Genomic DNA, 20,750 nt, shown 5'->3' on the forward strand with positions numbered 1-20,750 from the left:
CCACTCATATAAAAATTGTATATATGCGTATGAAATCACCTACAGGCGAATAAATGCATAAATAAATTAACCAAAGCTCCTATAGTAAATGATACAGGGATAGTTACTCTATGCAATGTAACTGGTATTTACCCCCAACAGTTGGTGTCCAGGGATGATCATCCACAAGTGATCACTATATGTCCAGAGGCAGACTGACCATTTGGAAACTTGGGCACTGCCCGAGGGCCCGGGGTCAGTAGGGGGCCCCATGAGATGTCCCTGGTACCTTTTTCATAGGCTTTTTTGAGTTTGGGTAAGGACACAGGGGCCCCCTGATCCCCTATTGCCCGGGGGCCCCATGAGTTGTCAGTCCGCCCCTGTATATGTCTGACTTACATGCTACGTCTGTGGGTGCTGTCAGCCTCTCATTGCTTTGTATAGGGCTTCCCTCTGCAGCTGTTCACATAACCCTGCCAAGCACCGTGGTTAAAAGGGTAGCACTTCTGCCTTGCAGTACTAGGGTCATTGGTTTGAATCCCAACCATGGCACCACCTGCCTGTAGTTTGCATGTTCTCCCTGTGCTTGTGTGAGTTTCTTCTGGGTACTCCAGTTTCTTCCCACATGCTGGTAGGTTAATTGGATCCTGAGGTAACTTGGTCCCAGTATGTATGAATGTAAACGAGGTACTTTAGATTGTATGCCTCTTGAGGGTTAGGGACTGATGTGAATGTACAATATATATATATGTATGTAAAGTGCTGCATGCATTGACAGTGCTATATAAGCACCTGTAATAATAATAGTGTCAGTATTGTGCAGGTACTACAATGCACCTCCCTCATTAAATATAAACCTACATTTACTTACTACGATACCTTGAGGAAATGCTTCCTGTAAAGAGCTAAATACAGAAAGTGCTGAGCAAATGATTCCACTGGTCAAAATTGTGAAAGTGCTACAGAGCACCTCCCCCGCTTGTTATAAACCTTCATATACTAAATATCCACAATACCTTAAATACTCTATGCAAAAAACAAAAATTGATGATACAACACAAATCAACCAAGAAAACGTGTCAAGGTGCCTGTAAAAAGGGATATGTCTTCAAAAGGATTACTTTTCCTAAATTATCAGTTTATATATTTTATCCTTCTTCCCCCCAAAACATCAGTTTAGAAACCTGAAAATGTAAATAAATAAATAAAAAAATGCATCAGTAAATCAATCAATAAAATTTAAATTACATTGAAAATGACTGACTATTATGTATTTCAGGTACTTATATAGCACTGTCAATTTATTCAGCACCTTACATATATATTGTACATTCACAACAGTCCCTAACTCTCAAGGGGCGTACAATCTAAGGTCTCTAACTCACATACATACATACATATACTAGGGCCAATTTAGACAGGAGCCAATTAACCTACCAGCATGTCTTTGGAGTGTGGGAGGAAACCGGAGTACCCAGAGGAAACCCACACAGGCACAGGGAGAACATGCAAACTCCAAGCAGGAGGTGCCATGGCTGGGATTTGAACCAATGACCCTAGTACTGCCAGGCAAAAGTGCTAACCATTTAGCCACTGTGCTGCTCCACAGGGGTATATAAGTTACATTACACTGAAAATGACTGACTGAGTAGCAATAAAAGGGGGAAGTTCTGTAACCATAATAACTATGTAAAGTAACTTTCTTTTTGTGAGCACGTTGCACAATTAATCACACTTTGCGGTGTGCCTTTTATATTTCACTTCTCTGCTCCTGCACTATCTATACTTGTTCAGGTTCCAGGAACGTTATTGCTAAAGACAACATGTGACTTGTAAACTGTCTTTACAGACAAGACACATACTGTATGTCATAATAAGCAGCAAATGCCATTGATTTTTATGTTTTTTCTGGTAATCATGTGCTTATTCTTGTAAATTATATGTACGTGTCGCATGTACTGTGAACACCACAAAGAGCCATTGTGTTTAGCTCGTATGACGCCTTTCAAGCTGAAAATTGCGTTTTGTATATTCTGATGAGGTTTCATTGATTATATTTGAATTATTATATATGTAGTATAACAACACATAGCAGCCAATTCGATTTTAATTCGTTGAAGCCATATTAGTAAAAGATGAATTCTGATTTGTTTATATGGGTTACTGAGATATTCACAATACAATAATTGCCTTATTGAAACAACTTTTTTAATAAAATCAAGTCTGTAGCCGAAGATCCTTTTTTTTCCCCCACCACTCACGTACAGCCGTCCCGATTCCAGAACTTGTTGTAGCTGAACTCCAATCAGATATAAAAGCTGAACTCCAATCAGAAATGAATGCAGCTTTGGATTCTTTGTTACTTTTTGAACATATTTTTTTAATGTAGTGTAAGCACCTGAATCTGGCCTAGCTTGCAATCCCTGTACAGCAGGGTCAGACTGGGAGATTAAGAAGCAGCACAAGGATCCAATCAGTTGAGTGGCAGTGCTCAGGAGCTAACAGGGGACTTGCTGTTAGCCAATAGTGTTAATAAAACGGTAGCAGAGAGAAATCAGTTCTCCTGCCCTGCCAGACAGAGATGTACTATGTGTTAGAGCTGTGCAAATACCAGGATTGGATGGACAGAAATACAAGTTCTCGGGCTGGTAAAACAGTTCCCATGTGTACTACAACGATTTAGCTGTTTCCATGGAGTTCAGCTTTTAAGTAGTATTAAACCCTCAGTATTTTTTAGTTTAACACAATGAGCACAATAAAATTCCACAGTAATTATATGATAAAAGTTGTACCCCAGTGTAGTATATTGTACAAAAAAAATAAAAATCTCTTTACTAATTCAATTCAATATGTAGACATGTAAAATGTGTGTATCATAGATATAACTATATATAGGAGGGAGGAGCAGGGGAGTACCTTGCCATCTTAGGCAACATGACTGTGTGTTTCTATTGATGTACACAGTGTCAGGAGTGTATTTACCACAAGGCAAACAAGGCATTTTCCTAGGGCAACATTTTTCAGGGGGGCAGCGGCATCTTTCAGGGGGCAGTGGCATTTTTCAAGGTGGCAGCGCCACCCTCCAAAGGAAGAGAAGGGAAGAGGTGCTGCTCGGTGTCAGGGTCTCTCCATGGGGGGGGGGGAGCCAATTTTTGTGTTGCCTAGGGCAGCATGGCACCTAAATACACCACTGCACAGTATAGACTCTAGTCCTTGCATGCAAGGTTGGTGCCATAGGATGCTGCAAGGGAAAGGAGCCACCCTGAAACAGGAATGCTGAAGTTATGCCACCAGCTTTACATAGCCAAGGATTAAAAGATAAAGACGCTCCATACAGTGAAGACCTCGGCTGCTGCAAGGTTTAAAACACGAAGCGTCTATTATCACTTTATTAGTACTGCTATTTTGTGTTATTTACTGACAATAAAATTATTTGTAAAATAATCATATTTTTTATTTATGATGTTTAGGTTTCTCTACTTTTCTTTACATGTAGGCATCTATAGGGGTTCCATGTGGGGCTTCGTGCTTCTTATCGCCATCGCATGGGCGATTGGATGGTTCTTGCGAGATCGACAGACCATTTCACGACTGTCTGACAAACATGTCTTCATCACCGGTTGTGACACAGGCTTCGGAAATCTGTTGGCCAAGCGACTGAACAGAAATGGTTTCCATGTCCTTGCAGGATGCCTCACACAGTCAGGAGCAGATGACCTGCAAAAAGCTTGTCCTATGGGACTGAAAACCACTTTGCTGGATGTCACCAACTGTGGAAGCATCAAAAAGGCAGTGCAGTGGGTGAAAGCAGAGGTGGGAAGTAAAGGTAAGAAAAGAAGACGTCAGCAGACGCTGTAAGAATTATTGTGCCCTGAGAATGCCCTGAGAAAGCGGAGGAACACAAATTTATATTTCTGAAAGCAAACTGTATACATTTAAAATGGAATGGATAGAATTCCAGAATGGATACATTTAGAAAAGGAATTATGTTGTAAAATGTATACAATTAAAGTTTAAAAACTTATGTTATACAGCATATTATTTTTATGGTTCTTTTAGCTTTTTTCTAGAAATGCACATTTAAAGGAATGTATTGACTTTTAAATATGACTTATAAAAGAAGGTCAGTCCTGTAATAGAAGTCCATGTATACTTACCTTTCTGGCAGCCCTTTTCTTGATACACTGCCTCTTTACTGCTTCCTGGCTGCTATCAGTATTCCACTGATCTGGTTGTGTGAGTATCTGTTCTCCCTGCCACTCACAGTGGTTTCTCCTGGCAGCTCATACATCACTACCGGATGTACACGCTGACAGGAGGAACCACTGCAAGTAGCAGTGAAAAAGGTTGTTGACCCACCCGGAAGGGTTATATAGTTACATAGTTGGTCTGGCTGAAAAAAGGCAAAAGTCCATCCAGTTCAACCATTAAAAAAAAAAAAAAAAAAAAAAAAAAAAAAAAAAGATAATCCTATACCCACAGTTGATCCAGAGGAAGGCAAAAAAACCAAGCAAAGCATGATCCAATTTGCTCCTGCAGGGAAAAAAGTTCTTCCTGATCCCCCGAGAGGTAATCGGATATTCCCTGGATCAACTTTACCTATAAATGTTAGTATCCAGTTATATTCTGTGTATCTAGGAAATAATCCAGGCCTTTTTTAAAGCAATCCACTGAGCTGGCCAGAACCAACTCTTGAGGGAGTCTATTCCACATTATCACAGCTCTCACTGTGAAGAAACCTTTCCATGTTTGGAGATTAAATTTCTTTTCCTCCAGACATAAAGAGTGCCCCCTTGTCCTCTGTGATGACCTGGCTGGGAAACAATGAGTGAACAGGTTCACTATACCCTATACCACTTATAGCCCTGGTCAAGGTGGTGTCGTAGATCTGGTGTCTCGCAGCAATCTAAGGGTTCAGGCTCTCTTATGCTTAATCCAGAAAGAAGGAAAATATGAGGAGCTGAGAGAGGCCGCACACCACTAGCTCAACAGGTGAAAAGAAATGTGCACGGCCTCAGCCTTGAGCTTTTCCTGAGCCTCAGTGCATTTTGCCCTACCCTTTGGGGCTTAAAGTGTTACTAAACCCACAACAGTGAAATCAGTCTGTATATGCAGTAGAGCATACTTGTTATACTCACTGTGGAAAAGGCTGTTTGATCCTTTCTTCTCTGCCCCTCCTCTTGTTGAAATGACCACCTGATACAGACTGAATCCGTAGTCACATGCACATGCTCAGTTTGGTGTGTATTGCTAGAGAGGTTTTTTATTTTTTTTTCTTGGGAGAGTGCATGTTATCAGCACAGGGCCAATCAGCACTGTCGAGACAGAGGTTCAGGGGTTTCACATCCTCCTAGAACAGAAAGAAAACTCCTCCTACAAGCTTTAACCAGTGCTCTGCTGAAGTCACAAGACTGCTCTAACAGCTGATGAGAAAAAGGTATTTATCAGTTTATATTTACTAAAATAATTGCATTTCCATGTTGTGTGTACTGCAGGAGACCAGATATAGTGAATGCAGGGTCCTGGGTTTAGTAACACTTTAATCATAGAGATCAGGTGAACAGGTGGCTTTTAAGACAAGGGCCTCCAGAATGGTAAGTATACATGGGCTTGTTTTATAAGTGATCCTGTGGTGACAGGTTCACTTTAACCACTTGACCTCCGAAAGGTTTTGCCCTCTTCATGACCAGGGCAATTTTTTTTTGCTATTCAGCACTGCGCTACTTTAACTGGCAATTGTCATTCAACACTGTACCCAAATGCAATTTATATAATTTTTGTCACACAAATAGAGCTTTCTTTTGGTAGTATTTGATCACCACTGTGCTTTTAAGTTTTATCATATAAATAAAAAAAAAAAGAACAAAAATTTTGAAAAAAAAACAATATTTTCTACTTTTTGTTATAAAACATATCCAAATGTAGGCCAAAATGTATGTCTGTTACATGTCTTTGGTAAAACAAAATCCAAGTGAGTGTATATTATTTGGTTTCTGTGAAAGTTATAGCGTTTACAAACTATGGTATAGTCACTGGAAGTTTTGCAGCTCTAGATGCTATACTAGTAATGATGGTGATCAGCAATTTATAGTATGACTGTGATAGTGTGGGGGCAATTTGGCACTAATGAATACTGTCTGGGAGGCACATTAACTGACTGACACTGACATTGCTAGTGACGCTAATACAGTGATCAATGATAATACTGTACACTATCTTAATGACACTAATGGGTGATCGGGGTGATCAGAAGGGCAATCAAGGAGTGTTAATTCTGTGCCTAACAAGTGTATGTGTGTTGCTTTAACTCACAGAATCTGGCTGTCTTTTCTCCCTGAACTCAGAGTTGATTTCAGGAGAGACAGCCAGATTGCTGTTCTGTGTTCAGTGTGTTTGTACTAATGGGGACACAGAGAGTAATAAAAAGTGACAGGTGTTTTAATCCATGTTCATTCTATCCAAAACTAAAAAAAAATTGCTGTTAGGTATACTGTAAATATTAGCCAAAGCTACCACAGTGAAGCTGAGTAGAAGACCTGTATTGCAGCACTTCATGTTAGAATGAACCTAGTGCGTTGAATGACTGGGGTGGAAGTAGCTTTTTTACACATTAAGGCCATCATTGAAAAGTGGATGTTGTAAAACTGAGTTCATTTCTATTTTTAAAAAGCTAACACTGACAACCTTTTCTTTCTATAGGTCTGTATGGGCTAGTCAACAATGCAGGTGTTGCAAATCCAATAGGTCCTACTGAATGGATGACAGTGGATGATTATCGAAGGGTTATGGAGGTGAACACGTTTGGCACCATTGGAGTGACATTAGGTTTTCTACCCCTGGTAAAGCAGGCACAGGGCAGAATTGTTAACATGGCCAGCGTACTTGGGAGGATATCAGCCAATGGAGGAGGTTACTGTGTTTCCAAATATGCTGTAGAGGCTTTTTCGGATAGCCTTAGGTAAGCATACACTGAGTTTCTTGAATACACTCTAACTTAAAAGCCCTAAAGCCAGCCTTAGATGGATTGAAATGTAGCTGGTTCAGCAGAAACCAGGCAAATTTCAATCCATTTATGGGCAAGGCTGGTTGTACTGAAGCTAATCTATCAGTCGACTTCCGTACAACCAGCGTGTTGGGTTTTTTCATTCAGTTATTGCCGGCAGCTATAGCCACCAGCAGTGATCATTGTATTCTGGCAGCTGGGAAACTTTCCGCTGTCAGAATACAGTAACACAGTGGGAGGGATTCCCTCATCAACACTGACTTAGTTGATGGGGGGAATCAAGTGATTTTCTTTCTTTCAACACGTGGTTGAAGGAAATGGAAGCTCAGAATTGGATATCGCCTACTCCACTCACCTGTCAATTGTGGAAGAAATTAGTAGAAATTGTTGTCCATAAAGAAAAGCTAACATCAACAGAGGGGCTGTCCACAAAAATATATTAAAAACTTTGAAAGATGGCTGAAGAGACCTGATCCAGCACTTTCACATTTGATTCTACAAAGGGTATTAAGTTATTACAAAAACATTGGTTTTTTAGCTGCTTGTAACCACACAGAGGCAAGTAAACAACTGTGTAAACCTAGATCAATGTATTGATCAATAATGCTGCATCTTTGAAATGTCATATTGGTAAAATAATACATGGTTTTAGATATACGTTTCTTTACATGGATGAATAAACATGGACAAGCATGGACAGCTGCAAGAATCTGTGAATACTTCCAGCTGGACTGACAGGCGGTTGTGGACAGCTGCTGCCATTCTGCCTGTACCCAGCAATGACAGCCTGTCAGTCTGCGATCTTCATATGTATCAGCTCTTTAAGCAAATGCCTGCAGTTGGGGACAGATATCTATCCATGGATCACCCAGGGTCAGATATCTGTCCCTAACTGAAGATAAACACTCAATGAGTGGATATATGCGGACATTGCTTTGTACAGGAATAGCGGAAGTGCCTGTCAACCCAACCACAAGAATCCACTGATCCATGCTTGCCCATGTGCATGTGAGAACAAAGCCTTATAAACATATCAGAATGAGTACAAAGACTTAAATAAATTAAATTATTAATTAATATTATTACATTTTAAAAAATTATGTAATGAAAAAAATGTTGATATACAAATGTAAAGAAAATAAGCTGTCTCTGATATATTGTATAAATATTCCCTTCTACGTCTACTATGTTTACCAGGTTAGTTTCAAGATTATAATTATTTTTTAATTCTGCAGAAGGGACATGCAACACTTCAGTGTTAAAGTCTGCATCATAGAGCCTGGCTTCTTCAAAACAGCCGTTACCGACCTGGATTCTATTGAAAAGTCTCTGCAGCAGCTTTGGGACCAAATGCCTCCTGAGACAAGGAAGAGCTACGGGGATGTGTTTTACCGAAAGTGTATGTTTCTGACCATACAGTCTTATTTCCCAAAAATACAGAGTATGCTGGAGTCATGTATGATAAGGGACCCAACGGCAAAGTGGTCCCTGCTAGAAAAAAAATCTAGAGATGCCCAGTATTGTTTATATTGTCTAGCATGCTATTTTTTCACTATTTCACATTCTCTTGTCTAACATGTTATTTTTTTCTTTTTCACCATTTCACATTCTCTTGTCTAACATGTTATTTTTTCTTTTTCACCATTTCACATTCTCTTGTCTAACATGTTATTTGTTTCTTTTTCACCATTTCACATTCTCTTGTCTAACATGTTATTTGTTTCTTTTTCACCATTTCACATTCTCTTGTCTAACATGTTATTTGTTTCTTTTTCACCATTTCACATTCTCTCGTCTAACATGTTATTTGTTTCTATTTCACCATTTCACATTCTCTCGTCTAACATGTTATTTGTTTCTATTTCACCATTTCACATTCTCTCGTCTAACATGTTATTTGTTTCTTTTTCACCATTTCACATTCTCTCGTCTAACATGTTATTTGTTTCTATTTCACCATTTCACATTCTCTCGTCTAACATGTTATTTGTTTCTATTTCACCATTTCACATTCTCTCGTCTAACATGTTATTTGTTTCTTTTTCACCATTTCACATTCTCTCGTCTAACATGTTATTTGTTTCTATTTCACCATTTCACATTCTCTCGTCTAACATGTTATTTGTTTCTTTTTCACCATTTCACATTCTCTCGTCTAACATGTTATTTGTTTCTATTTCACCATTTCACATTCTCTCGTCTAACATGTTATTTGTTTCTATTTCACCATTTCACATTCTCTCGTCTAACATGTTATTTGTTTCTATTTCACCATTTCACATTCTCTCGTCTAACATGTTATTTGTTTCTATTTCACCATTTCACATTCTCTCGTCTAACATGTTATTTGTTTCTTTTTCACCATTTCACATTCTCTCGTCTAACATGTTATTTGTTTCTATTTCACCATTTCACATTCTCTCGTCTAACATGTTATTTGTTTCTATTTCACCATTTCACATTCTCTCGTCTAACATGTTATTTGTTTCTTTTTCACCATTTCACATTCTCTCGTCTAACATGTTATTTGTTTCTATTTCACCATTTCACATTCTCTCGTCTAACATGTTATTTGTTTCTATTTCACCATTTCACATTCTCTCGTCTAACATGTTATTTGTTTCTTTTTCACCATTTCACATTCTCTCGTCTAACATGTTATTTGTTTCTATTTCACCATTTCACATTCTCTCGTCTAACATGTTATTTGTTTCTATTTCACCATTTCACATTCTCTCGTCTAACATGTTATTTGTTTCTATTTCACCATTTCACATTCTCTCGTCTAACATGTTGTTTCTTTTTCACCATTTCACATTCTCTCGTCTAACATGTTATTTGTTTCTTTTTCACCATTTCACATTCTCTCGTCTAACATGTTATTTGTTTCTTTTTCACCATTTCACATTCTCTCGTCTAACATGTTATTTGTTTCTATTTCACCATTTCACATTCTCTCGTCTAACATGTTATTTGTTTCTTTTTCACCATTTCACATTCTCTCGTCTAACATGTTATTTGTTTCTATTTCACCATTTCACATTCTCTTGTCTAACATGTTATTTGTTTCTATTTCACCATTTCACATTCTCCTGTCTAACATGTTATTTGTTTCTTTTTCACCATTTCACATTCTCTTGTCTAACATGTTATTTGTTTCTATTTCACCATTTCACATTCTCTTGTCTAACATGTTATTTGTTTCTATTTCACCATTTCACATTCTCTTGTCTAACATGTTATTTGTTTCTATTTCACCATTTCACATTCTCTTGTCTAACATATTGTTTCTTTTTCACCATTTCACATTCTCTTGTCTAACATGTTATTTGTTTCTTTTTCACCATTTCACATTCTCTTGTCTAACATGTTATTTGTTTCTTTTTCACCATTTCACATTCTCTTGTCTAGCATGTTATTTTTTCTTTTACACCATTTCACCTTCTCTTCCATTTCACCACTTTATAAAGTTGGCTATTTTGATGATTTTGTACACAAGATACAGTGAAGTTTTTTTTTTTTTTACAACACGAGAATATTAAGTCCGCTTTCCCAGAAATTGTTATTAGAAATCTATCAACTCATTTAATTATGCATATGGCCAAGTCGTGTATTATGATGCAAAGGGCTCAATTCACAACAGAATTGACAGAAAGATAAGGTTCTTTATTTCAACCATGTGACTGTAATTTTTCAAATCTCATTGGACTTAGTGGGAAATACCTGTCATATTTTTGAAAATTACAATTTTCATTCTGGTGTGTTAGTTTTGTAAAATGTGTCCACGGTGTTATGACTAAGGCCTTCTTCACACGGGCTGATCACATCCGTGTCCCAAGCAGGGCCATGTTTTACCAATATGAGGATGCACAGGTGTTGCATGCATCCCAGTGCTGGCAGTCAAGCTGTTGTCTGTAGAGATGCAGTGGCTACACAGACAGAGCAATCCCAATGCGATATCCATGCAGATTCAGGTGTGCAGCCCCGAATGCACACAGGGCGTGTTTGGGGCCGTGCATCTGCACAGATGTCACATTGGGCATGGCGGCTCTGTCCATACAGCCACTGTGTCCCAATTGACAGCTTTGAAACTGCTAGCACAGGGATGCATGCAACACCTGTGCATCCCGATGATGGTAAACAGGGCTCTGAATGGTACACGGATGTAATCAGCCTGTGTGAACAAGGCCTAACAGTGTCTGTTGGAACACAGACTTACTCGGTAAATGGTGCAAGAAGCAAAACTTTAACATGAACTTGTGCTTTGCCAATGTTTGACAAAACAACATTCCTCCTTTATTTCCCCCCTCCTCCCAGGAACATAAACTTGCCTTCCTTTCCCCAGCCTTCTCTCTTCCTTCTTCTCTGTTTAACGTTTGGGAGCAAGAGCACACAGCCCAGTGTAAGCTCCAGTGAGGTGTCCAGTCAGAACTTACTCGCAGCTGCCTTTTTTCTTCCCACCATGTACCAGCGCTAGGCCAAGCTCCAAGAATTAGTGCCATCACATGGGGTGAATTATATGCACCTTCATACCCCAAAATAACAAGCATTAACTGTAAATGTGATGGTTGGGGCTCTCCCTGGTGCTGAAATGGCATCTTTAAAGAGTAACTCCACTTTTGTTGAGAAAAAAACAACCCCCTCTGGGTGATCAATGTACATTGCTGGGATTTGAACACATTTTTAGCAGATTCCTACCTTTTGTTGCTATGAAGAAATAGTTATTTGTTTCACCAGACTGATGGCATACTCATTTTAAATGGAAGGGACTGGTTCATTATAATCAGCTGATGCACCTTCTGTGTTCTACTGAGGCGATTTGCAGGGTCTGCATCCCTTTAAAAGTATTATCTAATAAAAACTTGAATTTCTGTTGCCTAAAATCTAACTTGTATCTTAGTGAGCTAATCACACAAGCAGGAATTAACATTTCTCTACATCATCAGTGTATGGAAGACCCCCAGGTGCCATATTGCATTGAATTTTAAAGACAATTACAGTGCTACAGATTGAAAAAGAAAGCACATTTCTAATAACATTGAATTACAGCATACCGTGTGAAGCAATTGTATATGCTATATTATATTTTTTATTTGGTATTTTTTTTTCATTACAGAAGTGGAGATACCCTTTAAAGTGTTAGCAGTGGGCAGGTCCCACTTTTTTTTTTAACCCCTGCCTCCCTCCCTACCAGACATGCAAGCCAGTATTCCCATGATATGGGGCAGCAAGCATGTCCCCAACCATGCATACAACCAGCTTGAAGGTCCCTAATAAAGGGGTACCAATCCCGCAGCACAAACCTGATGCTGAGTCCCTGGAGTCTTCTGTGCCCGCAGTGCCCAGAAGAGGGTTCTGGTAATGTTCCAACTTCCTACCCTCCCTCAAGGGCACGTAGGCGGCTCCTCTCCCTGGTGAACAAATTCACTGAATGTCATTCAATGTTTTTTTTCACCTAGTGATGCATGTATTATACTGCAAATGTTACAGAGAATCTTTTATTTAAAAAAAAATGCCCATGTATTTTTGTTTCTTTTTATAAATTCTTTATATATGTATGTATGTTTCAGTGGGGCGTGTAGGCTTGTGGGTAGGAATACAGTGGGGTTATATAATGGACATGAAGGAGGTGAGACACATGCATAAACAGGGTTCTCTTAACTGCTTTTTTCTTTTATTAGATATGAAAGTCCAAAGGCTGATTATGAATTTCATATGTGATCCTGACATCTCTAAAGTGCCTAAATGCATCGAACACGCCTTACAAGCAAGATACCCTCGTACAAGATACAGCCCAGGCTGGGATGCAAAGTTGGTGTGGCTACCAGCTTCTTACATGCCAAGTTTCATTGTGGATACAGTGCTCGCCTTTGTTCTTCCTAAACCAGAAGAGCAAGTGTGCTAGAACACATTATATAGAAGCTTCCAAACCTTGGCATTATTTGGGAAGTTTAAAGGTACTGCAATCATTGCTGAATATCATCCTCCATATAATGGACAAAACAACTTTGTACTGGAATCTTATGACATCTACTGTGGTACTAGAAGTCTTTACACCAAATCAAGATATGATAAAGTGTATCTTTATTCTCAGCAATTTGTGATTCTGGCAATTATAAATTACAATTTCAGACAGTAAATGAAATTATCTGTACCAATCTTCCAAGTTACTGAATGAACTTCTGTAAACTGACATCTTTTTCTGTGTTTAATACAATAATTCTAGATGATTAGAAACAAAACTGACCCTGTCAAATAACATGACACTTACTACAGTATCTCCTCTACTTAAGATATACCATATGCTGCATACCTTCTGTGCTTAACTAGTACCCAAGTAACAATTTTGTAATAAAACTCAACTTTTATTGTGGTTATGTTTAATTAAACATGTATGACTGGAAGTGTAATGAGTGGGGATGAGCTGAGGCATGTTTGAATCCCAGTGTACACCCACCTTTGCAATCCCACAGGAAAGCAGTCAGTGTGCTTGGCCAATACTAAGTGGCCAAGGCATTCTCCAGCTCACATCCTCATATATACAAAAGGGTAGGTTTTCATGCGGCGGGGGGGGGGGTGTGAGAAAAGGCTGCTTATTATATTGGCCCAGTACAGTGACAGTTTTTGGACTGGAACATTTAGGTAGGTTCAGATAAGGGTCAGGGGAAAAAAAAAATTGGCACTCATCTCTAAAAGCAAGTCTTTTCCAAGGATATGCATACATTTTGTTTTGTGTGAGTGAATGTGAAAGTATAAGATATTGAATGCTACAGACCAATGAAGCTGATTATTAAGGCAGATAGGATTGCTCTTTGTTATATAGAGGAGCATTTCTTTCTTTTGGAGTCTGACTTGTATGAGCCAAATGTGAGAACTTAAGACATTGTTTTGTTTGCTGGTCAGTATAGTATCGTAACATTTGTACCAAGAGAGTTCTGGTTTGTGTTGATTGTACAATTATGAAATGGAACTTACAAATACCACTTACCTCCTGAGGCTTTACGCACACATTTTTGCTGCTGCTCGGCCCTTATGTCAACTGCTAATTGCAGTCATGCAATGCTGTACCCAAACTAAATTTATGTGCTCGCTCTCCCCCCCATCCCTGCACCCAGAGCTTTCTTTTGGTGGTATTTGATCACCACTGCAGTTATTTGTTTGAACTATAAATTAAAAAAAAAAAAAAAAAACTGAAAATTTTGAAAAAAAAAAAAAAAAAAAGCCCAATATTTGACTTTTGGTTATAAAATATCCAATAAACTCAAAGTTAGTCATAAATTTAGGCTAAAATGTATTCTGCTATCTTTGGTAAAAAAAAAAAAAAAAAATCTCAAAGACATGTATAATTGGTTTGTGTGAAAGTACACACACATAGTTATTGAATTTACATAGCTTTTACTTTCTGACTGCCTATCACATTTCTTGAGGTGCTATAATGCTAGGGCAGTACAACAAATATCCTGCAAAACCAAAAAGTGAAATGCTTGTAGATTCTGATGTCTTAAGACTATAGAGATGAATGGAGCCATTCAGGTCTCTGACCAGCTTTATGGTCAGTCAGCAAAACTGCCAGCTGCATTCTCAGATTCCCCTGTGGGACAGGAGAGCCCAAGAAAACTGGCAGGCAACAGGAGGGGAATGTCCCTTGCTGCTGCTCATAAAAACAATTCAGCAGCTAATTGGCCACTAGGATTGTTTTTCCATTAAAGCCGACCACCAGCTGAAAAATACTAGGATGATGCCTGTAGCTGCAGACATCAGGCCAGTATAACCACTAAAGTCCAGTGACTTACCAGTACATTGCTGGTCCATGTTAGGCATACATGTAACAGCAGAGAACACGGGCATATGATGAAATGGCTGTGGATCAACATGACCGCAATTCATTCTTTTCTGTAATGTCCATGTTGAGGGTTAGACCCAAAAGTTTTAAACTCAGAAACCGTGATACATTTCCATGCCAACTGTCTGGCATGGGGGGGGGGGGGGTGGGGGGGTGGTCGGAGGAGGAAGAGGATAACGCAATTAGTCCACATCCCAAAATAGAAAGCAAACACATGATTACGTCGCTTTGCCAAGAGCTGCTGCTCACCTACAAAAAAAAAAAAAAAAAACCCACATACACACCTCTCAAAAAAATATGATTTTTTTTTTTAAGTCTTTTTCTGAGACTTTTATTTTTTAAATTGCATGGCTGCATAATTGTCAGTGTTATAGCACTGAAAGCTGAAAATTGGCCTGGACATGAAGGGGGTAAAAGTGTACGGACTTGTAGGTGGTTAAGAAGTTCTTTAAATCACTTCAAGTACTACAGTATCACCATGTTGACACTGTTCTGCTAGGTTAACCGTGTTAAAATATAAGTGTCAAATTTTGAAAAAAAATTTGTTAAACTAATTTGGGTTAAAAAAAAAAAAAAAAAAAAAAAGTTTCTCAAAATGTGCGGACTTTCATTTATATAGCAAAAAAATGAAAATCCCAGTGGTAAATACCACCAAAATAAAAAAGTTTTACCACTGGGATTTTTATTTTTTCCTATATAAAATAAAAGTCCAAACATGGTGAAAATTTTTTTTAGGCCAAATTAGTTTAACAAAAATTTTTCAAAATTTGACTTTATATTTAACATACTGTCACCCTAGCAGTACAGTGTCAACATAGACGCATCGGCTTCCATGCATTAGGCTACAAGAGGAGATGCCCTGCCCCTAAACACACTGCACCCGCAGACATCTGTTCCTTCCCTGTCCCACAGGGAGTACAGAGGTAGGGAGGTTCTGTGGGAGCAGATGGTAATGTCACTTCAGGGTGTGCGCAGGGCCAGTGCCGGAGGTGGCGGAATGGCGTTCCGCCATGTTGAGGCTGAAAAAAAAGTCCTGATCACAACTAGGTCTTATACTTTAGCAATTCCCATAAATAGCACTAGGTCTTATTTTCAGGGTAGATCTTATTTTAGGGGAAACAGGGTATGTGGGAGGTGATTAAGAAATTTTTTTTTTTTTTTTTTTTTACACACCAATTGCTTTTACACCCCATAAAGGCTGTAAAAGCAATCATTTCTCCTATATGGCTGCATTCTTGCAGCCATTGTAAAATACTGTGTGAGCTGTGATTGGTCACAGCTTGTCACATGGTACAAGGCTGTTGTGTATAGCCTGTTGCCATGTGACCTCAGTGATCATTCAGATTTCACAAGTAGTAAGCAATGTCAGAAGTGACATCTTGCTTACTATTCATGTGATCACTGATTAGCCAATCAGTGATCACATTATCAGGACCTCACACAGAGGTCCCGTACAGTGATCAGTGTTCCCAGGGAGCGCGCACAGGCAGGGAGGATGTTCATAAATGGCCACCGGCTCCTGCAATGCTCCCATCTGGCCATTTATGTACATGGGCTGAACGGGGGGAAAAAAAAAAAAAAAAAAAAAAAAACACCCCACACAACAAACCCCCCTTTAAAAAGGCAGCACAACCAGTCAATAAACCAGACAGAAAGGCCGTTACATCACTTTATTCTTGGCATTTACATTTTGTGCTTTGTAGAAAATAGAAACAGTAATGGCTGGTTGGAGAAAAAAAAAAAAAAATTATAGGGTAATTGCCAACTTAGAATATATTCATATTCCCTTAGCATTGCTTATGGCACATAGGCTACATATACATTTTATGCAGCTTTTCTGCACCAGAAACCCAAATTTCCTCTTTGTAGGGAGGCTGGGAAAGAATATAAGGCACTGAAGGAATGTAGCAATCCGCTTGCATCTTTCTTAAAACCAAGCTTGATTTCCATTTTATAAATTATTTTCAAACACCACCCTGATAAGTTTTAAAACAAGAATGACGAATACCTGACTTTTAAGCTCTGTTAGGCATACCAGCAAAAAAATTCTGACTTTTAAAACATTTCGACTAATGGTACAGCAACAAAAAAAAAAAAAAAAAAAAAAAAAAAGAAGCCAGAGTAAAACAGCTGCAAGAATTCAAAATTACAAATACATATATAAAAACAACTTTTGTAACCAAATTCACACAGAAGTGACATGCTGTGCCATTTCAGACCATAGAATGGCTTGTGCAAATGTGTTCACAATAGGAAGGAGAGAGGAAACGCTAGTTTGTGTTTTATCTTGGCAATATGGGGAAGTGACATTACGGCATAAACTTGTCCACAGCATCAGGTCACATCACTTCATATCCACTGCGAATTCCCTTCATCAAGCAGCAAGCAAAGACTATGCCCAAGATCTAAAAAATGAATAAAATTAGTTGCAAACAAGTAGGCACACAAGATATCATATTGGAGTATATGTGCCATCACCGCACACAAGATACCACATTGTGGATAACGATAGGGATAGCAATACATGCAAGTGATGTAGTACAAAGCACAGGGAAACTGAACCAACAGGCCTTAAATAGAACTAAAAGGCAAAACTTCTCATTTTAGCTAAGAGTAAGGAAGGGTGTTAAAAAAAAAAAAAAAAAAAAAATTAAAAATAAAGTGTTTCTACCTCTATTATATCTAGGCAAGCTTAAGGCTGTATCTAAAACATCTTCCTCTGCTCTCCAAGAGCTCTGCTGAAAACCCCAACATCTGTGGCACTCAAAAAAAGGCCACCTCAACTTGTAGAGGCAAGAGTGATGAGTATTCAGTGGGCCTTCATTCATATGCTAAAGTAGGGACTTACTTGAGGCATTCCATTCTCATATTCAATTATGCTTAACAGCACTATGGGTTAGCTAAAAAGACTCAAAGCAGTTGTTAGTTACTTTTCCGGCTGGTCCCACAGGATTTTAAAATGGTGCCCTCCCAGAAGCAAGTGCCAGATGACTTGTTCACCTACAGCCATTGTTAATATGCTTTACAACACTCGGGGTTAGAAGAAACTATGTAGCATTTGAATATAAAGCCTAGAACACTGCTTGCTGACTACCTATGCAATTTTACACACACACACACACACACACACACACACACACACACGACTAACTTTAGGCAAAAGATTTAAAATGTTATACTCACCTCAAAGAAAGCAATTCCCAGGGCCACGCCAGCAATGATGCCTACATTCCTTTTCATCCAATTATCGATACCCTGAATACATCCCTGTATAAAGTAAGAAGTGTACTTAAAGCAAACAGAAAATTTCAGGATACAAAATAACATGCAGTCAGTGGTTATGGTTGCAAGACAGGTTTGCTACCACTAGTACATGTGCCGGATATGCTTATGGGGTGGTACACGGGATGAAATGCACTGAAAGAGGCTATTAACTGATGTCCACCCATGTCATTTCTGGTGTTGGAGGACAGAGGAAGTAGGGCAAGTGAGGGCCATCTTGGAATATAAAAATGGTATAAAAGATCCATATTTGATGCTGGCATATGACAAAAAAAAAAAAAAAAAAAAAAAAAAAAAAAAAGGCACTTTGAGTGGTTTTAAATTTCTATTCAATAAATACTGCACAATGGTTGTGTGTTAGTAATTTCCCTGGGATGATTAACACTGAGTCAGAGGGGGGAGTAGTTTTTAACAGGGTAACTGGGTGAAGTAAGAAAGCTGACCTGCAAGCATAGCATGGAACAAGGCAGTTTTGGACCGGCTTATTAAATTTCAAGTGGTCACAGCGTTCTAGTGAGTGCATGAAAAGGTGGGATCACAAACTGGTCATCAGAGGAGTTATATCGATCTACAGCATAGATTGTTGGGAAGGGGGGGGGGGGGTACAAGCACATGTTATGAAATGAAAAGACTTATTACAAAGAGTGAAACCATTTGCTGAAACCTTAAAAATGTCAAACATCACTGAAGTACATATACTGTCACTGACCTGTACATTATAATGTTCTTGGGCTCCCCCCCCCCCACTGTTTTATATATAGTATTTGATTTGATTTATTATTTGAACTAGAAAGGAGGGTATTGTACAGAGTTGCGTGCAGCACCTACTTTGTTTTCCATGTTCACGGTTGACCGCATAGATATGAAGGGGGTACAGGATTTGGTGCGAGCAGCTGTGTTCCATTACTCTGGTTGAATAAGCAGCTACACTTCTGCAATATGTGCAGGATCTGCATTGTTTTAAGGGAGTCTACAAAGTTGTCAAGATTTTTAGTTGGCAATGTTAGTCTCCCAGGGTTGGTTCACACCAGCAATGCAGCGCAACAGCTGCAGTGCAATCCGGCCGAGATCAGCAGTGAGACAATGCAGAGCTTGGAGGCTCACATTGCTTTCTTTGTGAAATCCAGGACAGTTTTCTTCAGCCAGGTTTCAAAAGCATCACTAAAATATGTTATGCAATACTTACAATTGTGTTAATGTTGGTTGAATTCGTGCCGCAGCCAGTTACAATGACCTTGCAGCATGTGTCAGGATATGTGCCCTTGTCTTTGAAAGGAGCATAGTTATTCCAGTCACTGGAGCTATTGGCACCACAGCACTCGAACTGGAATAGAAAGGGAAAAAAAATTCTTTAATCACTTGCTCTCCAAAGGATTTACCCCCCTTCCTGACCAGGATACATGCATACGAATTTTTATATACTAGCAATGTTGGCGATTTAGAACGCCTGCTGCAGTCCCGCTATGACATGGGGGGGGGGGGGGGGAATTGTCACAGGGAACTGACTAACTGCCACCCCAATGACATTAATACAGTAATCAGTGCTAATAAAAATACAAAAGCACCGACACTGTACTAATGACACTGGACACAGGGGGTTAACGTCTGGGGTGATCAAAGGGTTAACTGCACGTTTTACTAGGAAAACATACTGCTGTGTAATTCTCTGCTGTGCAGAGAAACAGCAGCATGTTACTGCTGACAGGACAGACTTTACACATGTCTCTTCTGTCACTGTTTCCCGGCAATTGCCAGGGGCCAAGGAGGAATCTCCATCCGGGACCCGGTGATCGACATCTGTAGCCACCAATGGCGGTGTGCATAGGCTGGCACATGTGCCCCCTGCCCGGAAATGAAAGTCATGTACATGAGCAATTTTGCACAGCCCCGCCACAGTATTTCTGCAATAGGGTGGTGAGGAAGCGATTTGCTATATCAAGTGAGAATACGCAGATTAGAAGAAAAGAACTGTCAAAGGGCCTTTGTAGACAAGCTTTGTGCTACTGTCCAGGGCATTCAGTTTGACATTTTAAGATGCCACTGAAATATTCCAGAATTCATTGACAGGCGCATATGACCTGCAGTTGACTACCTTCTGACTTTGTATGCATTAGACTGGATTTGCATTCTCCTACAAGTCCAAAGGCCCATTGAGACAGGTCTAAAAACAGTCAAGTGAAAATCCATTCTGAGAGCACATCAGCACCTTAAAGCTGCCAGCACACTGATCCTCTATCCAGGAGGTTAGTAATGGAAGCTCCCCACTCCTAACAGGTTTATGGGGTGGCATAAATCTGTAGGCACCTATATGCACACAACTTCCTGGTCCCACCTTCTTCCTCCAGGCCTCAATTTTGGCCAGTTACTTCTCCATCACCGTTCACTGACCAGTAGTGAGGCCAAGGAGGTGCATTTTACATTTCAGGCTTGCTTTAACCCTAGAAAAGTCACCTTCCCCAATAACCAAATCCTTAGTACAGCCAATTAGTTAAATTTGTAGTGTTATGGTAGATCCAAAATACTGACTAGTAAAAAGGAGAGAGAAGAGAACACCAGCTTTGTGATTAACTCCCTTTAGAAGAAATAAGGGTCACACTGAAGCACAGCGACCAGTAAGAGTCCACAAGGCACAGTAAATAAAAA

At 39.3% G+C, this 20,750-nt stretch overlaps 2 protein-coding genes across 4 annotated transcripts in view; one reads left to right on the forward strand and one right to left on the reverse strand.

The window, feature by feature from the left end:
- The window catches only part of RDH5 (retinol dehydrogenase 5), a 55,052-nt gene extending 41,697 nt beyond the window's left edge, over positions 1-13,355 (forward strand). For 2 of the 3 annotated variants that reach the window (XM_089679742.1, XM_089679735.1), the window contains 4 exons: positions 3,476-3,805; positions 6,679-6,937; positions 8,218-8,381; positions 12,664-13,355. In XM_089679742.1, the coding sequence (XP_089535868.1) occupies positions 3,493-3,805; positions 6,679-6,937; positions 8,218-8,381; positions 12,664-12,887 (960 nt within the window). In that variant the 5' untranslated portion in view covers positions 3,476-3,492 and the 3' untranslated portion in view covers positions 12,888-13,355. Of the gene's footprint in view, positions 1-3,449; positions 3,806-6,678; positions 6,938-8,217; positions 8,382-12,663 lie in introns of all 3 variants that reach the window. The other variant, XM_089679737.1, reaches the window with a different exon arrangement.
- A 3,125-nt stretch (positions 13,356-16,480) lies between these two features.
- Positions 16,481-20,750, reverse strand: part of CD63 (CD63 molecule) — a 24,408-nt gene continuing 20,138 nt past the window's right edge. The window contains exons 6-8 of the mRNA XM_089679753.1: positions 19,294-19,431; positions 18,009-18,092; positions 16,481-17,230 (exon numbers count right to left, since the gene is read on the reverse strand). Coding sequence (XP_089535879.1) covers positions 17,165-17,230; positions 18,009-18,092; positions 19,294-19,431 — 288 coding nt within the window. The 3' untranslated portion in view covers positions 16,481-17,164. The remainder of the gene's footprint in view (positions 17,231-18,008; positions 18,093-19,293; positions 19,432-20,750) is intronic.

This window comes from Staurois parvus, unplaced genomic scaffold, assembly GCF_062004578.1.
Source record: "Staurois parvus isolate SC_StPar_1 unplaced genomic scaffold, SC_StPar_1.0 ptg000017l, whole genome shotgun sequence".
In the NCBI taxonomy this organism is placed as follows: Eukaryota; Metazoa; Chordata; class Amphibia; order Anura; family Ranidae; genus Staurois; species Staurois parvus.